Source organism: Toxotes jaculatrix, chromosome 16, assembly GCF_017976425.1.
Source record: "Toxotes jaculatrix isolate fToxJac2 chromosome 16, fToxJac2.pri, whole genome shotgun sequence".
In the NCBI taxonomy this organism is placed as follows: Eukaryota; Metazoa; Chordata; class Actinopteri; family Toxotidae; genus Toxotes; species Toxotes jaculatrix.
Window position 1 is genome coordinate 23,417,901 of NC_054409.1, and position 14,410 is coordinate 23,432,310.

The 14,410-nt window shown below is 45.4% G+C and overlaps 1 protein-coding gene across 4 annotated transcripts; it reads left to right on the forward strand.

Moving 5' to 3' along the window:
- Positions 1-33: 33 nt before the first annotated feature.
- On the forward strand, positions 34-13,822 carry sec31a (SEC31 homolog A, COPII coat complex component). 4 transcript variants are annotated; one of them, XM_041058932.1, is made up of 28 exons: positions 34-209; positions 764-843; positions 1,097-1,220; positions 1,460-1,658; positions 1,756-1,851; positions 1,978-2,118; positions 2,227-2,369; positions 2,518-2,617; positions 2,721-2,882; positions 3,004-3,156; positions 3,243-3,473; positions 3,599-3,673; positions 3,757-3,798; positions 4,421-4,705; positions 5,577-5,703; positions 5,788-5,966; positions 6,044-6,170; positions 6,290-6,435; positions 6,576-6,749; positions 6,851-7,102; positions 8,187-8,288; positions 8,815-8,917; positions 9,602-10,027; positions 10,853-10,908; positions 11,029-11,277; positions 11,451-11,570; positions 11,674-11,745; positions 12,173-13,822. In XM_041058932.1, the coding sequence occupies exons 2-28, from the start codon at positions 765-767 to the stop codon at positions 12,350-12,352; spliced, it is 4,143 nt and encodes a 1,380-aa protein (XP_040914866.1). In that variant the 5' UTR covers positions 34-209; position 764; the 3' UTR covers positions 12,353-13,822. The 4 variants fall into 4 exon arrangements, with proteins under 4 accessions (XP_040914866.1, XP_040914867.1, XP_040914869.1 ...); XM_041058933.1 differs by having other exon boundaries at positions 9,602-9,976; XM_041058935.1 differs by lacking the exon at positions 9,602-10,027.
- Positions 13,823-14,410: the final 588 nt, after the last annotated feature.

Below are 14,410 nucleotides of genomic sequence, written 5' to 3' on the forward strand. Positions count from 1 at the left end.
GTAGGAGGAGACAGTTACTCAGTGCCACGTTGATGGAGACCAGTGAGGACGTGGAAATCCGTCTGCAGTCCGCAGCCGGGACCCGGTAGCCTCTTCTTCTTGTGTTTTCACAGCCGTTAATCCTCGAGCAGAAACGAAAGGGGAACTTGTTCTGTGTTTGTCACCTATTTTATGTGAGCGTTCATGTAAGAAGAAGCAAAGGAGTGAAGGTAAGCCGCTTTAGTGGAGTAATAAGATCCCTGTGTGTGTAACTGTCCTCACTGTTGTATTCTGCACAGGCAGCTAACTGGCTATCTATCTGTCCCCCTGTATCTGTGCTAGTACATACAGTACCATGTACAAAAGGTGACAACACGTTTCTGTGTATTTGTGTCACTCCTGAGGTTGCTAGCTTACTGCTAGCTCACTGTATGTACCGATGTTAACCTGTGAATGTAAAAACTACTCAGTTTCTGCAGAGCTGCATAAAGCATTAATATCCTGGGTATCTGCAGGTCTAAGCAAGCAGTTATGTAGGTTTGCAAAAAAGACTATATATGGTATTAAAAGACATTTATTTTTTAAATGAAATAATAGTATGTTTTTATCTGTGATTTTAGCAAGAACTAGCACTGAGAATTTCTCTGAAAAAATGTGAACATGTCCTTTGATCCATAAACCCAGTGCAGAGCCCACCAATATAGGCTCAAAGCCACACAAAATACATCTGTAATCACTGTAATTACAGCATGATCGTTCAAAATCTGCACTTGTCGTTCTCCAGAATGAAACTCAAAGAGATCAACCGCACGGCCATCCAGAGCTGGAGTCCTGCTCAGCACCACCCCATCTACCTGGCTACAGGTACGAGCATGTAACACGGACCAGCACAGACCTGCTGCTGCTGCTGTCTGGTGTTTTGACTTTAGCACTTTATATAATTTTGTCAATGATTGTTTTATCTGAGCAGTAATTCAAAACCCCAAGATAATCATTTTACTTCAGTGTAGCACGGGTAAAAGGAACAGTACCAGTATTACAGAACCTGTAATCATCAGGTATCACAACATTTTCTGTTGATTGTCTAATCGATTCATCGACTGACCCCTTCTTGCAGGAACATCAGCCCAGCAGCTGGATGCCTCCTTCAGCACCAATGCGTCCTTGGAGTTTTTCGAGCTGGACTTGGCTGAGCCAGCTCTGGACATGAAGTCATGTGGCAGCTTCTCCTCCACTCACAGGTACTAAAAACTGCTGGCTGTGTTTTTCATGTTGGCTGTTTTAGGCCTGCAACTAAAAAAATATTTTTATTATCTATGAATCTGTTGAGTCCAGAAACCAAAGATATTTAGTTAGACTTTTTTTCTAGGAAGATGAAATGAGTAAATAAATCTGCCAATGGTTCTTGCTCCAGAAGTTTCTATTTTTTTTATTGTGCTGCTGTTCATCAGGCATGTGTTTTTTTCTTTTCTGGCCACAGATACCACAAGCTGGTGTGGGGTCCGTATGGGATGGACGCAGAAGGTCACCCGTCCGGTGTCCTCATCGCCGGAGGTGAGAACGGCAACGTCATCCTGTACGACCCTGCAAAGATCATCGCTGGAGAGAGCGATGTGATCATCGCTGAGAGCGACAGGCACACGGGGCCAGTGAGAGCTCTCGATGTCAACCCGTTTCAGGTATGATCCATTAGATCCAGCGTCTATGAATTGAATGTCATGTGCATGTAACCTGCTGCTGTTCCTCAGGTTGTGTTTTGTTTTCTGTTCATTGCAGACAAACCTGGTTGCATCAGGTGGGAATGAGTCTGAAATCTATATCTGGGACATGAACAACTTTGGTTCTCCTATGACACCAGGACCTAAAACTCAGGTAGATTTTAACATCTGTCAGCCACACTTTACTTTTAATTAAGACATCATCTGTATCATCAGATGCATAGAAGTAATGATTTTAGCAGTTTGTGTGGCAATAAAAGCTCATGGTTTTGTCTTAAAGCCCCTGGAGGACATCAGCTGCGTGTCGTGGAACAGACAGGTCCAACACATCCTGGCCTCTGCCAGCCCGAGCGGCCGAGCCTCGGTGTGGGACCTTCGCAAGAATGACCTCATTATTAAAGTCAGCGACCACAGCAACAGAGTACGTTGTTCTTCCTGCAGTAAGATGAAGTCTTACAAACTAGGACTAAAGAAAAGTGTTTTATTTTCTCACTATCAAAAACGTTTGTGTGCCTGTCTTTGGTTTTAGATGCATTGCTCTGGACTGGCTTGGAACCCAGAAGTGGCCACTCAGCTGGTCTTGGCCTCAGAGGACGATCGGATGCCAGTGATCCAGATGTGGGACTTACGTTTTGCTACCTCTCCTCTCAAGATTCTTGAGAATCACTCACGGTAAATGCATCTATTAAATTTAGTTCCAAAAAATACCAAACTTTCATCTTCCTTTGCGGTTTTAAAGGATGTGGTTTGTGATATTTTCAGTGGATTTCTTAAATCATGTTGCTTTTTAAGCCATAATTGAACTGGTCTTTCTGTGCAGAGGGATCCTGTCCATCGCCTGGAGCTTGGCTGATCCCGAGCTGCTCCTGAGCTGTGGGAAGGACAACCGGATCCTGTGCTGGAATCCCAACACAGCAGAGGTAAAAGCGTAAATGTCATTTAGACATGGACTGATGAAGACCTGATGAAGAAACAACTGTTCTGCTGTTGTCCTCTAAATAAATTTCCTGCTTGACTCTTCAGGTGCTGTACGAGTTGCCCACCAGCAGCCAGTGGTGCTTTGACGTCCAGTGGTGCCCCAGGAACCCCGCGGTGCTGTCGGCTGCGGGCTTTGACGGACACATCGACATCTATTCCATCATGGGAGGCAGCAGCCAGGCGCAGAGCCAGAGACACGCCGACCAGGTAAGGTTATGTGCTGTAAACAGAGGGCGACTGTGTAAATAAGCTGACCTGAGGACGGACAGATCATTTGTTTTCAGGCATCTTAGTTCGTGTCTAACTTCTCTCTGGGTGCCTGTTACAGATTAGCAACTCGTTTGGAAACATGGATCCTTTCGGCACCGGGCAAACGTTGCCCCCTCTGCAGCTGCCCCAGACCGCCGCCCCTCCAGCCACAGTAAACCCCCTGAAGAAGCCACCCAAGTGGATCCGCAGACCTGTTGGAGCCTCGTTTGCCGTGAGTCCCATTCCTTTAGCTTTCACCAGTGTTAGCATTTCAGCATCAGAAACACTCACATTCTCTTGGCTTTGGTTCACTCGTAGTTTGGTGGGAAGCTGGTGTCTCTGGAGAACGGAAAGCCGAACGCTCAGCAGCCTCAGCAGCCCACGTCACACGTTGTACATATCAGTCAGGTTGTTACAGAAACAGCCTTTTTGAAGCGCTCCGATCAGCTGCAGGCCACTCTGAGCGCGGGCAGCTTCGTGGATTTCTGCCAGGAAAAGGTTGATGCAGCTGAGAACGAGTTTGAAAAGACTGTTTGGTCTTTCCTCAAGGTATGAAATTCTTAGAAAAGCCTGCTCTAAAAAGTCAGAATAAACTTGAAAATATACAGTGCAGTGTTCAATAAATAATAGTACCATCACTCTTTAAGTTTATGTGACAGTTTTTGTGTTTTCAGGCTAATTTTGAAAGCGATATCCGCAACAAGTTCCTGGAGCTTCTGGGCTACAACAAAGAGGAGTTAGCCTTAAAGGTGAGATGTTTATTCATGTGATGCTGGTTTGACACTTTGATCTTTCAGCACATCTTGTAATTCATGTGTCCATCTGTTGTCAGATTTCAGCAGCACTGGAGGAGAAGCCTGCGGACCCTCTGAAGGTACGTTTGTTTATGTAAAAACAGAGGTTTCAAAACAACAGGTTGTGGTTTTATCTTGGGGGGGTGGGTACTGCTCTGATTCACTCTCACCGTCTCATAATGTTGTTTTCAGCTGCAGCAGGAAGCTGTTTTCAGAGGAGAAGCTCTGAAAAGACGCTGTTCACTACCTGCTCAGCAGCAAACAGCAGACAGACTCAGAGAGGAGCATTTAGCAGCTACAGACTATTCCCAGCTCATTGAGATGCCTGTAAATTGCCCATTACCTCACCACGCCACATTTGTTCTTGCTAACTGTGCCGCACACATTCTTTCACTGACAGAACAACCACAATGAGCGACCGGCAGTAATTAGTGCCTCAGTTCTTAGCTGAGCTGCTGTAAACTGTCTCTCTCGTGTTTTGTAATAAGGAAGTGTTGCAATGACGCCTCGCGTCACTTCTACAAATATAGCTTCACTTTTTGAAACTGCTCAGATGAAGCTGGAATAATTTGCACACACTGTCGAACACATTTGACTTTCCCCCAATGATCCCTGTGTGTGTTCATCTCAGCCTCCTCCGTCCTCTGCTTTACTTTAAAATTGAAATTCAGTTTTCATCTCTGTCTCTCCTTCATTACTCAGGTGGAGGAGCCTGCTCCCGCCGTCCTGCAGCCTTTACCAGGCCTCAGCCTCGTGCTGCCCGCTGACAATCCTGAGGCGGCGTTCGACATGATCGCTGCGGCGAACCTTCAGCCGGCTGACACGCTTGAACCTGACGCCGCTCCTGAACCAGAGGCTGAAGAGCCAGAGGCAGAACATCCAGAGGACGATGTTCTTCTCAGTGAGCCGGAAGAAATTATGGACCAGGTTCTCCCAGAGGGGGAGGCTGAGGAGGAGGGGGAGGGGGAGGAGATCCCATTAGAGGAGGTATAACTTCATCATTTAATATTTATATTCATGTTTAGATGCTGTCTGTCTTCTGGTCTGACTTCTAAATGACTGTTGAACTCATCTGATAGACACAAAAGTAAACACAGCTGGTTTGCACAGGTACTTATGATTATAGAGTATATGATATTTAATCTGTATGTTTACATGATGGGTGATACATCACTATCACCCATCATGTATAGAAAACTGGCGGTGGAGCTTCTGCCACAACTGCATTTGTACAAGAATAATAATATTCTGTCACACACTTCAGCCGCTTCATGTTTGTTGATTATTGTCGGTCCCTGAAACCAGCTAATGGACTCATTACCTCCAGCAACTGGACTTGAGTGCAGCAGTAGACTGATGGATTGTGGGATACACTTAGCTCTGTATACTGGGATATTGATGCACATCCAGTGAGTGTTAAGTGCATTGTGAGTGGGCAGTATTCACGCGTGGGTACAGGGCCAGACACCTGACACCTGTGTAGGGGCCTTTTAAATGTGACAAACCGTATAATCGGGTTGTTTCTATTAGTTTTACTTTTCTTGCTGTGGGAGACAGATTCTTGGTTGTTCAGTCCACAACTTTAGTCCAGACTGAAATAAACCATTGGACAGAGGACAAAGAATAAAACAGGAGCTTTTCTCATGTCCTCATCCGTCTCTCTGAAGTGGTTGGTTAAAAAAAAAAGTTGCCTAATAATATAAAAAATACACAACAAACCCAAACCAGTAATTATTGTTTAGAATGTATTATTGTTTTATTATCTGATTACTTGTTGGGGTTCATTGTGTGCCCACACACACACACTGGTGTATTTTTAGTGTGTTCATGATCATGAGATGTTTCCCTGTTGTTTCAGGAGGTGGCTGCACCGGTGGAGGAGGAGTCCAGTCCAGCTGAGACCTCAGCTCCAGTTCAGGAGCCCACTCCGGTCCCAGCCCCAGCTCCAACCCCTGCAGGAGGCGTCAGTCTCAGCATCAGTCAAGGTACCAGCTGTGTCCGTGTTTAAGATCTGTGGCTGTAGTGTTTGATTATTGTAGAACATTTACACCTTTTTGTTTCCCTGCAAGATGTGGACGGGCTGATCACACAGGCTCTGCTGACCGGAGACTTCGAGGGAGCTGTGGACCTCTGTCTCCATGACAACCGGATGGCAGACAGCATCATCCTGGCCATCGCCGGCGGGGCCGAACTCTTGGAGAAAACCCAGAAGAAATATTTCACGAAAACACACAGCAAGATAACAAAGGTGTGTAACAGTTTCTGAGGTTTTATGAAGTGCGGGTTCGTTGTCAGTGATATAACTGTGTTTTTGTTTTCCTGCAGCTGATCAGTGCAGTGGTGATGAAAGACTGGCATGACATCCTGAAGACGTGCGACCTGCAGAACTGGAGGGAGGCTCTAGCTGCCGTCATGACCTACGCTCAGCCTGAGGAGTTCTCCTCCCTCTGTGGTTGGTTCACATGTGTTTTGTTGTTTGATATCAGGGGTCAGGGTTACATCAGGGGTCAGCTGCCTTCTGTCTCTCAGCCATCAACTTATTCCCTCTAAGTGAACGTCTCTGTTTGTTAGACCTCCTCGGGGGCAGACTGGAAGCAGCAGAGGACGCTCAGCTGCAGGCTCAGGCCTGTCTGTGCTACATCTGTGCTGGTAACGTGGAGAAACTCGTGTCTTGTTGGACCAGAGCTCAGGACGGACACTGTCCTCTCTCCCTCCAGGTGTGTTGAGAGAGTGACACCAGCTCTGTATCTAAGGCCCCGTTCAGACCTGACATTAACCTGCTTTATATGTAAATAACCACGTACATCACATCCATTTTCAAAGTTTCCAAATGTTTCCCCGTGTTTCTGTCCCTCAGGATCTGGTGGAGAAGGTGGTGGTGCTGCGTCGTGCAGTGGAGCAGACCCAGCGCTCTGGTCCCGCTGCTATTGGCATCCTGCTGGCTGAGAAGATGAGCCAGTACGCCAGCCTGCTGGCCTCGCAGGGCAGTCTGTCCACTGCCATCGCCTACCTGCCTGACAACACCAACCAGGTATGTAACACAAACTGCAGTTGCACTAGAACTTAATAAAAAAAGATGTAACTTAGAGTTTACACAGTTCAAATGTACCTGTCCTGTTTTGTCCCCTGCAGGTTGCCGTACAGCAGCTTCGTGACCGTCTCAGTCGGGCTCTGGGGCAGCAGGCGGTGGCTCCTGCAGCTCCAGTGCAAACCCAGAGAGCTCGGTCTCAGCAGCCTGCCCCTCAGGCTCGGCATGGCTCGGCCCTGCCCCGGCATCCCTTCACCCCGGTGCAGCCCGCCATGGTCCCTCAGCCCACGGCGGCGGCTCCGGTTCCCATGCTCACACCTGCCTCTGCCCCTGCACAGCCGCAGTATTACCAGCCAGTATGTTCCTCTTATTTATTATTATTATTATTATTATTATTATTCTTTTTAACTGTTCTTCGCTTTGAAATGATTTTATTCATAATATCTGTGAAACCAGGAACCAGACGCATAAAGTTTAGTGTTTTGTCAGATTTAAAATGCAACACAAACAGCTAAGAATATGAATAAAAATCAAAATAAAACAGTCTAAAACTAAAAAAGTTTGCCAGAAATAATAAATAATAAACAATAATTCATGTGATTTTGCAAATCTGAGCTCATCAAATGGTCGTAGATGAAACTTAGCTCTGCCTTTTATCAGGTGTTCACATATCAATACTTTTCCCCGCTCCAGTGATTAATGGGATTTACTGAGTGATTGCACAGATCAGTCTTCACATGCTAAATCTCTCAGCCTTTCCTGACATGCGTGCTGAGACTGCCGACTAATACACATCAGTGAAACTGGCAAGAAATCTGAACAAACAGTGTTTTACTCTGAGGTTTCGTCTCTCACCTTTGTATTTAATCACCTGCAGACACATGTAGGAAAAACTGTGTGCACACATTGTTCTTTTATACCTTTAGTTGTGAGAAATGGCGTCTGCATGACTTTTGTGTGTTCGTATTGTTGTAACACGTGGATTCTGGAGTTTTTATGTTCAGATTTTTAACCGTTAGACATCAGGATTCACTCAGATTTAAGTCGGGTGTTTATTAAACCTGAGCTCTGATCGCTCTTTTCCACATCTCCACACCAACTAACCACCTGGTGAAGTTCTCGTTGCAGTTTGCTGTTGTGTTGTAGTCGCTTCATTGACTGGAATTCCATTGTAGCCAGGGTTTAAATTACATGCTGAGCACCGGATATTAATGATAAATGTGCTGTGTGTTTATTCCACTGGTGCTTGGGAGAAAAGGACTTTACAAACTTTGTTTTCATGTTTTGTTTTTCGGTTCCTGTTATTTGAACCCTGGCTCTTATTACGTCCTCTCTCGTGTCCGCTGGTCCAATGCTCATGCGTCGTGGTGTTGTTTGGTGTTTTCCCTCCCCGTGCTGCGGCCATCATTGGTATGTGCCGTGTGTCTCTGTGTGCTTCAGGTGAGGGCTGCCTCCACTGTCACCTCCTGGAGTAACCAAACTCCCACAGCCCTCCCCAATGTCCCTCCTCCTCTTCAAGTAGGCAACGCCTCAGACCAGCAGGTACACGTTCTGACCACCCATCCAACCTCGACACACACCTTTGCTGATGTTCGTGCACGCAGATGAAACTGTTTTCACTGATCGAAGCAACGTCTGAAATCTTAAACTCTTCTTTGGCTACTGTGCTGTCTGTGGTAATGCCTTCCCCCGCAGCTGCCCATCGCCGACTGTTTTCTCCGTCTGCTGTGATTCATCCACTCCATTCAGTCTCCCGTTTGACTCTCCTGCACCTCCATTATTAACGTGATTTACTGCATGACTCGTCACGTTCTAAATCTGTTCTTAGCTGTCAAACAAAATGCTACTGAACCGCAGCAGTTATATGAATTTTATTTGTGAATTTTCTCACTCACAAAAGAGCAGAAGCTTTCCTGTGTCTCCAACACTAAACTCTGTCCTCACACTCTGTCTTCTGTCCTCACACGGGGGTAAAAGCCTGGCTCCAACCTCTTCTGCAGAGCTCAGTGAACAGTTCTCTGTCTTTTATTTTGAACGGTTTCACATTTCTTTTTGTGGTGTTTTGCAGGTGGAGCCTTCAAACTCCATGTACGGGATGCCGGCCTCCGGCGCAGCCGCTGCACCTCCGGCCTCCTCCACTCCTGCGTACATGTACTCCCATCAGTACCAGCGTAAGTGTTTAACGGGCCACTGAAGCCGGGAGAGTTAGCTCTGCTGCTGCTACCAGGGTCATTGAGTTTAGAAGATAATCTCTGATATGGCGAGAAAAGCAGCGTCTCTGAGCGTAAAACACGCTGTCGTCAAGCAACCCTGTTTCCTAAAAATGACATTTATACACAGGTAATTTGTGGTAACCCAGTGAGAAGGTTTTACGTTGGTCACGTTTACATTTAGAAAACTTAAAGCAGTGAAAAGGTTTTCAGAGTCTGTGCGGCGGAGAAGGAGCTGAACTACGTATGATCTTGTACATTAGACAAACATCTGCACGTTCACAGGAAACAGGGTTGCATCAGAACGCGACACATGAGCCTCACAACCTTCCTCCTCTCGTCTTTAAAACGCAGGCAAACATTTTCTTGTGGAAATGTTTGCTCTTTGGTATCTGATCTCCTCCGTGCTGCTGTGCTCAGTGTCACTCACTAACAAAACGATAAAGTCTGGGTTGAATAACTTTTATCTCTTTGCCTGTTGAGTCTTTTGTGACCTACAAGCTAAACGTAAAGCACTTTAGCATGAAACGTTCTCTAACGAGTCTTTGTGTTTTTTACTGTGTGTTTCCTGTTGCATGATGCAGTTTGTATAACATGCAACAGTTTTTCTCTAACAGCATCTGTTGTTTCCTGTGTGACCCCCAGCCTACCCCCAGGTCAACCAGTACCCACCTGGAGCTGGGGGGGCACCTATCTATCAGCCTCTTCAGTACACCTCCTCTGCTGCTCCTCCCCCTCCAGCAGAGCCCTCCTCCCCTCCTCACCCCCCTGGCTTTCTCTCTCAGTACACTCAGCCCATCCCCTCTCAGCCAGTACCTCCGTTCTATCCTGGACAACCTCCCATCAGCCACTGCCTGTCCTCCTCTCCTCCCTCCCATCCGCCTTTCTTTCCCACTGCCTCCTCCTCCTCTTCCTCGTCCTTTCCCGCTCCTCCGTCCTCCGGAGCGTCTTTCCAGCATGGCGGGCCAGGATCTCCTGTGTCGTACATGCCTCCTCTTCCTCCATCGAGCGGAGTCTCAGGTACACAGCTCGACCCTGACCCCGGGCTGATCCCCGCCTCTCAGAGAACAGGTCTGCATGGCTCTGATCATCCTCACAAACTCACTCAGCCTCTGCGTTCGAACATGCTTCCAGTCTCCTCTGTTTAACCACCAGTTCATTTGCTGCAGTTACAGTTTTAGTGAGTAAATTTATTCATGTTGTTGTTTTAAAGCTGCAGCTGGTGCATCAGAGCAGGAACATCTTTAACATTAAACTCCTTAAGGTGTAAGACCAACACTAACATGAGGCCTGGAGTGTGCCGTAGGAATAGTTATAGACTCTTACAGGGTTTCATTAATAGTCTTTTAAAATAAGTTAAAATTTAAAATTATATGCAGAACATAAGCAGAATCTGTTTGTTAAATATTTATGTCTGAAACCCTAAATTCTGAATGACAGATGCAGTTTGGCTCAGAGATTTGTGGTCGACAGGTAATCAGGCTTTGCCGACGCTGCACAGAGACGTTATTACCTGAGTGATCATGATTATATTTCAGATTAATTCTCGCTTGAATCATTTATTTGAAAAAGTCCAACTTTGCTGAAACTAATTTTTTTCACTGCTTGTTCCCGAATCGCTGAGACAAATTTGAAGCTGCAGCGAAAATGACTTTGATCGTTAAATGATTATGAAAGACATTATTTTAATCAGAATAAAAATGTTTTATCAGCCACGTGTGGCAGCCAATCAGTGGGCTCGGTTTGAGGTGTTTAATTACAGTATCTGTCAAGTTTATGATCAAAGCTGCAGCTTAACAAATGAACACGTTTCAGATCATAAAGCAGATAAAACAGACTGTACCCTGTTCGTGTGAGGGTGAGTGAATCATTAGGACTTTGGGTTTTTTTCTGCAGGGCCTCAGAACGGCTGGAACGACCCCCCAGCTCTGAGCCGAGCACCAAAGAAGAAGGTAAGTCAGCTGAATGACTTACGTACCTGCATCGTGTCTGTAAACATACGACACATCACACTGTTCACATGTGTAACTGTTGTTGCACGTTTCAAACAAATTCTGTCTATCATTATTCAGCACGTTCCAGAGAACTACACCCCTCCTGCCCCCATCACTGCTCCCATCATGGCTCCGCTGGGCGCCGACCCCCAGGCCCAGCCCGTGTCCTCTGGGGCCCCTCAGGCCACGGTCCAGGGTGCGCACGGTGCCCAGGTCCCCTACTCAGGCATGCACCAGCAGCAGCTCTCACCTCCAGCCATGAACCCTGCGATGCCCAAGACCAGTATGGAGGGTGCACCGGGAGCACCTACTGGAGACCTCATACAGGTGAACAGGTCTCATCCATGGCTGGTTTCACTCAGTTGCATTTATGTTTATTTATCTACAAGCTCTGCAGTGATAAGGAGCTCATGTCTGACAAATACACTAATTAAACACCTGAAATGTCCTTATACCTGCTTATAACTGTGAAGTATTCTTACCCTGTTTGACCCGTTCAGCCTCTGCAGTCCATCCCAGCGGAGAAGATCATGAAGAAGCCGATCCCTGATGAGCACATGGTCCTGAAGATCACGTTCGAGGGGCTCATCCAGAAGTGCTTGGCCGTAGCTACAGACCCCGTGAGACTCCCTGACGAGGACAACAACACAGCTTATCTCTGCTTTAACTCGGTGGATCATTGTGTGTTGATGCTTAACTGAACTCTGTTTTATCTTTTCTCAGCAAACTAAGAGGAAGCTCGATGATGCCAACAAACGTCTGGAAGCACTTTATGACAAACTGAGAGAGCAGACGGTGAGTTTCCGACTTCACTCAAGGACTTACTCAAGGACAGGTCACATACAGAAAACGGGCAGAAAAGAAACCACACTGTACATGTGTAAATGTACATATATGTCTTTTATCACAGATCAGTAGCACTTCCTCTCCATGAAAATCAACTCAGCACTTTCTCAGATCATCAACCATGCATGTAAAATAACAGGCACCACCCAGTCCTCACAGTCAGATCTCTCCACCCAGACTGAAAACAACCCTGAGGACTGTTCACGGCCTCATCTTTAACTCGTTCTGGCTCCTCCCAGGGCAGAAATGTGATTTAGGAAAAACTGGCTGCAGAATCTCCCGCTCTGAAAATGAAAACGAACATGTCCACGCATCCTTCAAAAATAACTGAGAGCTCTGACTTCTGACTTACGCTTTCTGCTTCTCTGCTCTCCAGCTCTCTCCCGCCATCGTAGGAGGACTCCACAACATAGCCAGGACCATAGAGTCCCGGTCCTACACGGAGGGCCTCAACATCCACACTCACATAGTCAGTAACAGCAACTTCAGCGAGACATCAGCGTTCATGCCCGTACTCAAGGTGGTGCTGACGCAGGCCAACAAACTCGGGGTCTGATCCGGCAAAAAACGGAACTCCAGACTCGTCCTCGTCTTTGGCCGGTGGACGGTGGAGAGTGACCGGTCAGGGGTTAGAAACTGTTGGTCGCTTGTTTCAGAGGGAGCTCCGTTTGACTCGCAATGCAAATGATGAAGAATTCTGAGACGTATGAAAATACTGTTAGATTCTTCTCTGTGCCATTCACCTTTCCTGACACTCAACTCAAACACAAGCCATGATACCAGACGCACTCAGTGGTGAAAGTAAACTCTGAGCCCTGTGCAAACACATTCACACAACAGTTAAAGGGCTAGAGACTGTTGAATTAAAATAAATACCACCTTCATCCACCAACATGTCAACACTAAACGTTTGTTCTTCATTCAGATTTGCAGCCATATGAATTAATGTAAAATCTTTGAATAAATATGCAGCAGTCGAACTGAAGCATAACTAAAATCAATTCATAAATAAAAATATATAGAAAACAAACAGGAAATTCAGGAATTTTAAGGGCATTTCTCTGAGATCGCCAAAATAAATGTAGTCGATTCCTAAAGTTACTGCAGCGCAGCAGGTTTTTGGCTCAGAACTGTGCGATGATGCAAACAGAAGTCGTCATTTCAGAAATATTAGCTTGTTTCATCTTTATAGCCTTTCGATATTTGTGCACTACAACAATCCTCAGATACCTGATAATCATAAATATGTATAAGTTTCTCTAAAAAGTACAAAACCATGCTTCATTTTTTTAAACGTGTGAATGCATCATTGCCTGCATGTATTTGATAAGGAAGCTGCAGTTAGAATAGATAAGTGTGTTCATTTGAACAGCAGGAGACAGAATCTGGACTCATTTAAAAACAGGACACGATATTAGCTGTTAGACTTTAAACCAATCGTCCCTCTTTTAAGTATTTAAAGCTAAAGAAATGCTTGGAGGTACAGTTCTTTTTCTACATGTACCTAATACGACATTTGCTTGGACTCTAAAAGCTGCTTTTACTGACTTACTTTCACCACTGGTGTCACTACATACAACACGTTGGACCAAGATGTTGTCAGTGTGTGGGATGTGTCAATGCAAAGCAATGCAATCCCATCAGTTGATGTTTAGTGATGTTTTTGTTTTTTAATTCTTCTTTGTTTTTTTTTTCTCAGCGTAATCCCGAGGCTCAGCAGAGTGCAATGGACTTTTTAAAAAGAGACTGTGCTTTTATGGAATTTTAAAGTATGCATGCTTAAACACCGCGCTAGCCGTCGTCTTTAATGGCATTCAAGGTAATTATCTGCTAATTAATCAGACCTCCGAAGGAAACTGGACACAGACTTGTACTTGATTTTCATTCCAACCATAATGAGGGCTCCAGTCTGAGTGGTCAACCTCAGTTCATGTTGTTAATAAAAGAAACAAGTCTTTGTTTTAGATTGACTACATGCAATATTTTCAATAAATAGTATTTATTTACAATATAACGTTGCATTATTTTGATTTGATCTCATAATGTTGAGTTTGTGCTGTTTTAAAGGAGCGTTGAGCCCGGTGGTTTTTCAGGTCATAAACTGAAGTGCTGGACAAATTTCAGCCAGATGATGGCGCCAGAGGAAAAAATCAACCGATCGAAGAGGTGATCATTTATTCTGAGGAGAACGTGAACGTCTGAACCAGATGTGAAAGTGTAAAAAGGTGTGTCAAGTATCTATGTACAGTTTTATAATGAATGAACATCCTGTCTTTCTTTCACGTTCCAATTTGATTGTTTGGTATTTGAGATTTTTTTGTAATGTAGGAGGAGAGTTTAAAGGGACAGACCCCAAACTGCTCTTCAGCTGTGAACACTCCCAGAAATCCACTTTTTCATTTAGATTCAATCTTTTTTTCAGTTCCTCAAATGATCCGAATTTAATCCTTTAAAATAAGAGTTAGGGTAAATAAAGTTTTTGTGTAATTCACAAAAAGCAAACTTGTATATACCACTGGAGACACTGTTGTGTATACTGTAGTCATCTGTGTTTATCATGGCCAGATCAACCTGTTTTGGGGCCATGGGGCATTCGCTGTGGGACCACTATTGC

What these genes read in the sequence shown, in the direction of transcription:
- sec31a (XM_041058932.1), top strand. Translation starts at nt 765, where the DNA reads ATGAAACTCAAAGAGATCAACCGCACGGCCATCCAGAGCTGGAGTCCT. An exon ending in CCCCATCTACCTGGCTACAG is followed by an intron (nt 844 to 1,096) that starts GTACGAGCATGT and finishes CCCTTCTTGCAG; the next exon opens with GAACATCAGCCCAGCAGCTG. An exon ending in AGCTTCTCCTCCACTCACAG is followed by an intron (nt 1,221 to 1,459) that starts GTACTAAAAACT and finishes TTCTGGCCACAG; the next exon opens with ATACCACAAGCTGGTGTGGG.